This window comes from Mirounga leonina, unplaced genomic scaffold, assembly GCF_011800145.1.
Source record: "Mirounga leonina isolate KUSES-001 unplaced genomic scaffold, KU_Mleo_1.0 Mir_376, whole genome shotgun sequence".
NCBI classification, from domain to species: domain Eukaryota; kingdom Metazoa; phylum Chordata; class Mammalia; order Carnivora; family Phocidae; genus Mirounga; species Mirounga leonina.
This window is the reverse complement of record NW_023270718.1, coordinates 10,757,137-10,765,844: the sequence shown is the minus strand read 5'-3', so window position 1 is coordinate 10,765,844 and position 8,708 is coordinate 10,757,137. Positions and strand designations below refer to the sequence as shown.

At 48.6% G+C, this 8,708-nt stretch overlaps 1 protein-coding gene across 1 annotated transcript; it reads right to left on the bottom strand.

Annotated features, from left to right (window-relative positions):
• Positions 1–611: 611 nt before the first annotated feature.
• On the bottom strand, positions 612–8,182 carry LOC117997837 (zinc finger protein OZF-like). The gene is made up of 3 exons (XM_034986319.1): positions 7,170–8,182; positions 4,471–4,597; positions 612–3,160 (listed from the first exon to the last, which is right to left on the bottom strand). The coding sequence occupies exons 1-3, from the start codon at positions 7,200–7,202 to the stop codon at positions 1,893–1,895; spliced, it is 1,428 nt and encodes a 475-aa protein (XP_034842210.1). The 5' UTR covers positions 7,203–8,182; the 3' UTR covers positions 612–1,892.
• Positions 8,183–8,708: the final 526 nt, after the last annotated feature.

The window sequence follows — 8,708 nt, the reverse complement described above, 5'->3', positions numbered from 1 at the left end:
ACATCCTCTCTCTCAAATAAATAAATCTTAAAAAAAACCCAAACAAACCCTGCTTTAATACTCAGGCATCTCAATAATTTCAGAGAAAAATTAAGCACTTTGCATTTTCCTAATTCATTTTAGACAATCAGGCCTTAATGTCATGTTCAAGCATAATTCAAGTGCTGCTGATTTCCATCACTGTAACTGGGAGAAATTATCATGTACTAGCCTTTTCCAAAAGCATTGTTGGTTGTCACAACTGTACCCTCCTCAGGGTGATCTTTGGGCCTACAAAAATCCTGGCATCCAGGCCACAAATTAGGACCACAGATACCTGTAGTCTTTCTTACAAGGCCTTATGCAGTATATGGCCTTTTCTGATACCAAATGTGTCATTCCAACACCAACTGGGTGTTCAGTTCAATTCTGACACTAGCTGCTTGGGAGTTAGCACAGACCCCACAGGTTAAGGACTCAGTCCTACAACTGTCTCTTCAGATGCCAGCTGCAAATAGGGTCCCTAGACTACCCCCACTTCTACCAGGCTGACTACAAATTTGGAGTTGCCTTTAGTCCCCACCCACTCAGGTTTGCTAATTTGCTAGAATAACTCACAGAACTCAAGAAAATGCTATACTATTAGTTTATTATAAAGGACACAAATCAACAAAGATATGAAGAGGTACATAGGGTGAGTTCCAAAAGAATTCCAAGAGCAAGAACCTCTATCACAGTAGAATCAGTGTGCACCCCCTGTCCTGGCTGGCTGGTGTTAAGCCCTACTGTTTAGGGGTTTTTATCAAGGTGTCATTACATAGGCATGGTTTACTAAATCACTGGCCACTGGTGAATGAACTCAATCTCTAGCTCCTTCCCCTCCCCAGATGTCAAGGGTGGGGCTTAAAGTTAGAACCCTCTAATGTCTGGTGACCAGCTCCCATCCTGAAGTTCCTTTATTGTCTTCCATCTTGAGCCATTTCACTATCATAGAAAAGACTCTTATCCAGGAAATCCCGAGGGTTTTAGAAGCTCTGTGCCAGGAGCTGGGGACAAACACCAAATTAATTATTCTTTTTTTTTTTTTTACCCAGATAGGAATGCTGATTAGGTAAAAACTATAGTGAGAGGTAGTCTCCGATATTATACTGCCCCCCTTGAGGTCCTCAAGAAAGCTGTCTACCTCTCCACAATGGCAGAGCCCAACTGTTTTCAACCCACTCCACACAATGAATAAAAATCTTAAGATTAAATGTGACTTAATAAGACCTTTATTATTGCACAAATCAGAGCAAATGTGAGGCAGACAGGTCCCACATCAGTGACTTGGGAGGCTGGAAAATCCATAAAAAATATTGCCTAAGACCAACGATGCCATGAAGAAGGTAAAACTTGCAAAATATCAGTGGTTCCTAGACTGAGTTCTTTGGGCAAAAAGTGGATCAGGTCCATGCCATAGTCAGAGAGAAGGGAATGGGAAGCTCCCACCCCAGGGGTTCAGACTATGATTTCCAGCAGAGAACGGGAGAGAGCACAAACATCTGTCTTCTCTGAGCATGCTAAGGTGACGTGCATGCCATGAGGAGGACCTGCTAGGTGTCAGAGGGAGATAACTGTTGCCACCACTGGCAGTGACAGAGTTCTGGCAAGGTCTGAGCAGGTCAGAATATGAAATGCAGCTCCTGAAAACTCCTGATTGGAATGCATGGTAGATGGCTCCTCACAGAGGCTCTCTAGTGCCTTCACACTGAACAAAGAGATAGCGTATTCCCTGAAGGTTTAAGGCCATTATCTTACGTGGAATTTCTTTTTCATGCTGAATGGGTTTAGATCTTGGCTGAAGGTTTTTCCACATCTGATTCATAAAACTGATGTGAGTAATGAAGTTTTTGGTGTTGAATCAGAGAAGACTGTTAAATGAAAACTTTCTCAGGCTGGCTGCACTCCTGAGGCCTTTTTCTAGTGTGAAGTTTATGGTGTTGAATGAGGCTATAGTTTTGGCTAAAGGATTTCCCACATTCACTGCATTCGTAAGGCCTTTCTCCAGTGTGAATTCTCCGATGTAGAATGAGGCTAAAACTTTGGCTAAATGATTTCCCACATTCACTACACTCGTAAGGCCTTGCTCCCGTGTGAACTCTCCGGTGCTGAATGAGGCTGGAGCTTTGTCTAAAGGATTTCCCACATTCACTGCACTCATATGGCCTTTCTCCAGTGTGAACTCTCCGGTGCTGAATGAGGATAGAGCTTTGGCTAAAAGACTTCCCACATTCGTCACATTCGTAAGGCCTTGCTCCAGTGTGAATTCTCCGATGTTGCACAAGGCTAGAACTTTGTCTAAAGAATTTGCCACATTCAGCACATTCATAAGGCCTTGCTCCGGTGTGAATTCTCTGGTGCCGAACAAGTTTGGATTTGCATCCAAAAGCTTTCTCACATTCACTACACACATAAGGCCTTTCTCCAGTGTGAGTACGCTGGTGCTGAACAAGTTTATATTTGAACCTGAAGCCCCTTCCACATTCACTGCACTCAAAAGGCTTTTCTCCAGTGTGGACTGTCTTATGCTGAACAAATGTATGCTTGTAGCTGAAGGTTTTCCCACATTCACTGCACTCAAACAGTCCTTCTCCAGTGTGAATTCTTTGGTGCTGAACAAGTGTACGTTTGCGACAGAAGGCTTTTCCACATTCACCACATTTGTAAGAACTTTTTCCACTGTGAAAGGAACCCTCACACTTAGTACTGTTGTGTATACTCAGTACCGCTTTGGGAGTGGCCTGATGCTGGAGAAGTCCCAAACTGGCCAAGAAGTCCTTTTCAACCTCACAGGTGAAAGGCTTCCCTAATGAATGACTTCTATAGGTCTTCACAAAGGAAGCCCTGTCCATGTCCTTGCTATTGGGTTTTCTCCCACTGTGCTCATTCTGGTGTTGGTGAAGATTTGCACTGAAACAGAATTGTTTCCCACGTGCCACACATGTGTATGATTCCTGCCCAGTATGTGTTTCTTGATGCTCAACCAGGTACAAAATATCTTTCATGACAGGAACACACATCTCACAGAAATGAACCTTCTCAGTGGAGGGATTTGGCTCTGAAGACCTGATTTGTGGCATTCTTCCCAGAGAAACATTCTGTCCAGAAGGTACCTCCTCATTCTCTATGCCACACAAACAATCTGAAAACAGAGAAATGCTAGTAAAGTATGTTGTCTCTGGGGACAGGTGGCAGCCACATTATAAATATGTGCCTGACATACCAAAGAATGAATACGTGAGACTGTTCTCAGGATGAAGAAGTTGGGAGGCAAGATGAGGAAGGGGCTGTTTTGCAGTACTGGGATTCTAAAAGGCTCCTCTAAGAAGTAGGGAGGCCTCACAAAATGAAAGAGGTTAAGAATGCAACGCAGCAGAGTTAAGGAGAAGCAGGCAGAGTTTCCAACCTACTCCTCTCAGAATGACCTCCAGGAGGGGTGTTGCTCACATGTGAGTATTATGAAGAAGTTTTTGTCCAGGAACAGAAAAATGATTGCTAGTGAGTAGCTAGTGTTCAAGGACTATTGAGGATATGTGCTCACCAGCTGTTATGCATGAGCCAATGCTGGGAACACTGCAATGGCAGCAGTGGAAAGGAATGGGCAACTGATAGATGCAGGGAAGTTGCCAGCAGCCAGGGACGAGAGGTCAGAGTAAAAATGACAAACTAGTCAAGTATCAAGAATAGGGAAGAAAAGGTGAAAATGAGGTGTGGCCATTGGAAATGGCACCAAAACACTAGTTTGAACAAGTTCCTGGTATTAGGTGAACACAGCCCTGATGTCATGTCCTGTTTCAGCTGCCAATCAGCAGGGCCAGGCCTCCTCTAGCCCCTCCTGCCATGGCAGGAGTCATATCATTCTGTGAAGTGCCCAGAAGTCTCCCCCACAACCCAAATTGAGCAACTACATCAGACATGGATAATGTAAGTCCTAAGGAAAAGACAGGACATGTAAGTGGCCACTACCAGCCCACATGACAAATCACAGAAAACTAAACATTACAAAAAGAACCTCACACAAAGGTCTCCAAAAGCAGCCCATAGTGCACATAACAGTGTCCATGTCAGTGATGGCAATTCCTGGCACATGTAGGCATGTAGAACTATCAGAAAAAGGGAGCAAAACCTGAAGTAAGTAGGTACCATGGATCTGCAGAAGTCACCCAGCCAGGGAGGGAGCAAGCAAGGTGGGATCCATCTGACTGATTGCAAAAACTTAGAAGGATTACCTAGAACTCTTTGCTACTAGACTTCAGGGCAGCAGGTGTTGAGGTAGCAGGGAGAGAAGAGGGCAGTGCGAACAATCCAGTCCTAGCAACAACAGCACCTACCCAGGGAACTAGGAAAGGATGTAGTGCCCATGGTCTGGATGGAAGAACAGAGCAGCCCGTAGGGAAAAGCAGAAAGGCAAAGTTGCTACCCAGGTCATTGTGGTAGGTGTGATGGACTTACCCAGAGAGGTTATCAGTGCCAAGTTCTCCAGCATCACATCATGGTACAGGCGTCTCTGAGCTTCATCAAGGAGCCCCCATTCTTCCCAGGAGAAGTACACGGCCACATCCTCCAAAGTCACATTGTCCTGTCGTGTTGGGGACAGATGAAACCACAGCCTCCCTCCTGAGGACCCACAATCCCCTCTCTCACATCTACCCCATGCCCATCCCCTTCCCAAGCTCCCCACCTGAGAGGAGAAACCAGGACCTGATGCCATTGGTACTGCTCTTTCCTCATGGTTCTATTAATCAACGTGCCCAGCTCTCAGCAACTGCAGGCAGGTAGGCAGAGAGACACCATCTACGTTCAGGAACTGAATTACAGGGCTGCATCTCTTCCTGCCAGGCAATTTCCATGGAGTCCTCCATATCATGCCTCACAATAAAATTTGGGGTCACCTATCATCCTTAAGTCTCCAGGACCAGGGCCCAGGACCATAAGTGCACACTCCCTCTCTCCACATGCAGCTCTCACATCCTCACACCCCATAGTTGCATCCCCACAGCCACTGCCAACTCCCTGCCCCGCACCATATGCATCTCCCTGGACTCGCTCCATACTACTTGGTACATGGCATCCAGAAAGAACTTGGCAAGTTCAAATAGGATCCAGTACTAGCCCAGACCTCCGATGGATCCCAACACCAGGGATAGCCCTGGATGCTGCTTCGAAGGCTTTCTCCGCCTATCTCTAATTCTTGCTTCAACATTAGTCACATGGAGCCGTATGTGAATTTCAGATACACAACCCTCTCCCACTTCTGTGTGCACTTGCAGTCCCCCAGCAGCCACAACCCTCCTCTTTCCACCTAACCCTCATTCAAAGCTCAGCCATACTGGTACCCATACCAAGCACAGTCGTTCTCACAGATGACCACATTTGCCCCAGACCTCACACACCAGCAAATACCCCAGAACCCACCAAAGCCCACCACAAAATTATAATAAACCCATCTTATCTCAAATAGTTCTCTTCATCTATCTCACGTCCACTCTTCCCTTGGAAGTCTTGGCCACCTGCAAGACCAGCCTCCCCACATACTCCCTTCATGGTTATTTCTCTCCTACATCTGTATTTATGATACCCATAACCCCCAAACAGGTACCCGAGCAATAGACCCAGCCCTTGGAACTCTTACTCTTCTTTCTGACCCGCTAATAACATTACTGCCATGAGCTGAATTCTACTTTCTAAATATGATCCACAGCTCCACCTTGGTGCACATACTAGTCACCACTTCTGGATGCCTCCATCCTAAACCCCACTCCAGATTTCCAGACCTGTGTCCAGTGCCCATTTGATGTCACTACTCATTTGGTCTCTGAAGTATCTAGAATCTTAACATGGTCCAAAACAAAGCTCCTGATATCCCCAGTGGGGGATCAGTCCTACTACTGATTTTCCCATCTCAGTTGATCTAACTTCCACACTTCTTGCTGCTAAGACCAAACATTAGTGTCATCTCCGACTCTTTCCTTTCTCTCTCTCGCCCTCAAAACCAGCCCTTCTTGAAAAATGGATCCAGAATCCAACCACTTCTCCCACCTCCACAGCCAGCACTCTGGTCCACGAACACTCTCCTAGACTATCGCAGTCGCCTCTTCCCTGGTCACCCTTCCTCTTCCCTCAATCCCGAAGTCTGTTTTCCACTCTACAACCAGATGGAGCCTACTTAAACCTGGGTAAGATCATCTCCCTCCTCTGTTCCAAATCTCCCATTACGTCCATTACAGTTGCCCAACTTCTCAGGCAGCCATTTCCAAAACTAACTCCAGCCCCCCTGCTCTTTGTTCCTAAGAGTTTCCAAATGCTGTGCCCTGTTCCTGGGATAAGCGTCTACACTCCTTTCCATTGGGGGCCAGAGATAAGAACTCCATATAACCTGGACTCAAAGTGAATCTAGACTGCCCCCTGCCCTTGGGATCTCTCCCAGATCAGCAAACCAAAAGGGCTGGCGGAAAAGCAGGTGAAGAGTCCCAGGACACCACAGTCCCAAAGTTGATACGCCTGGGATCCAAACCAGTGAGGGGAGGGACACCCTGCACTTCACTGTGTAGGTTCCATAAGCGCTACTTCAGCCTCAGAGAACTACGAGCAGAAGCAAGTCAAAGAGGCTGGGGACCGTGGTGTAGTTCAGCGGGCTCGAACCTCCCCTGTACCTCTAGCCAACCCTGGAGGCCAGACCTTGGGCTGAAAGGCTCAGTAAACTCTGTACTTCAGTTCTCAGTACTCCCTCTTCCCAATTCTGTGACTTGGACTCAACCTCCCAGTGCCTCACTGTCCTCATCACTCCCGGTCCAGCCTCTTCTCCCTCGGAGCAGCCCTTGGAAACTTTCACAGCCCTAAGGCCGTGTCCCTCTTCTCTTCACAACCACCGATGGCTCCCAGGGCCCTCGGGACAGAGGAACCACACCTCGGCCCGCGAGTCCAGGCGTGACCCCCCTCACGCGCTGTCCCCCGAGGGCAGACTCCTCCCGCCTCAGGCCCCCTGCAGCCTCCCTCCAGCGCCCCTCCAGGCTCTGCCCCCCTCCAGCCTCGGCCCCGGCCGCCCTCGGCCCGGAGCCCGCTCCCGCACGGGGCCCCCGCCCGCCGCCGCCCGCCTGTCCCGGACGCCGGGGCCTGGGCCGCGGGGGTCTGGGTGGGGGGACGACGCTTACCGGAGCCGGGTCCCTGCGCGCGGCCGCCGCCATCGGGCTCGGTGGGCGGAGCGGACACCTGGACCGGCGGTCCCCGTCTCGGCCCCCGGCGCGGGGCAGCCCGGGCGGCGTCGCTAGCCGGGGGCCCCAGTCTGCGCGGCAGGGACAGCTCCTCTCCTTGCGCCTTCTCGGTCCTGTCACCAGAGTCCCGCGCCGGCCTGACGGTGCCGAACAAACCCAGGAACGCCCAAAACCACCGCCACCACGAGGACGCCGGAAGTCCCGCCCCAAGCGCTGTTAAACGCACGGAAGAGCTCTTATGCTGGGCCTTCATTGGCTCAACCCGCAGCTTCTCCGCGCGGCGCCCTCTGGGTAACGTGGCAGAGGCGGTAGAGGAGAGGGTGCTCCCCGCCGGAACCATCCCAAAGGCTCGGAGGTTCTGCGAGGTCTAGTAAGGTTCCGGAGGCTTCCTGAAGGGATTCACGCGGATTTGTAGGGGGTGCTGTCTGCAAGTGCTCAAAAGTTCTTAGAAGCATGATTTCAGACCCCATGAAGCTCAGCAGGCTCCCAGAGAATAAAAACAGTATTTTAGGTGTCCCCAAAGGCTACTGATACAAGCGGACATATCATTCCATCAAGTCATTTCGACATAAAATATGTACGTCCTTAGCTGTAGACTAATAAACATCATCTTATTGTTCTTCACATGCATGAAACCTCAAGAGTTAGAAGTGAGTTTTGTGAGTTTCAGTATGTTTGGTCAGGAAAAGAGGAAAAGACCCTAGACAGGTTCATCAGAAGAGGGAGGTGGAGGCTGCCCTGAAGCAACTGCACAAGGGTGAAGCTTTGCCTCTGGTTCCCACAGAGAACAGCTCTCTTGCGTATATACTGTGATTGTGTCCTACCCATTGAGGAACAGTTTAATCCATAGGATATTTCTTTCCCCATATTCCAAGATATCCAACTCCTTTCAGGAATTTGATACATAACTCAAATGGAGAGCAACTAAACAAATACTGTTTTTTAAAAAAATATTTATTTATTTGAGAGAGACAGAGCACAGAGGGAGAGTGAGAGGGAGAAGTTGACTCCCCGATGAGCAGAGAGCCTGAGGTGGGGCTTGATCCCAGGACCCTGAGATCATGACCTGAGCTGAAGGCAGATGCTTAACCAACTGAGCCACCCAGGCGCCCCAACAAATGCTACTTTGGTATGGGACAGTAGCTGCAGTCTTCACACTTGCAGCACAAGTGCAAAAGGAGCATCTGAACCCCAATACTAAGGGGGTATCTGAATCTCAAGAGGAAGGGAGCACCTGAACTGCATGGTCTCATCAGCTTGCTGGGAAATGATGATCATTTCTGTTACTGAAGGGAAAGTTCTGCAAGGGGAATTCAGATTATCTCAGAAAGACAGTAGTGAAATAGAAATGACAGAGTTATTGATAATGTTTATGTATTTCTTTAAAGATAGTGGCAGGAAGCTCTGGGGAAACATCAGGGAAGGGTGAAAAAATTCAAGACCTCAGTGACTTTGAGAAGTCATTTAGGTATGAGAGCA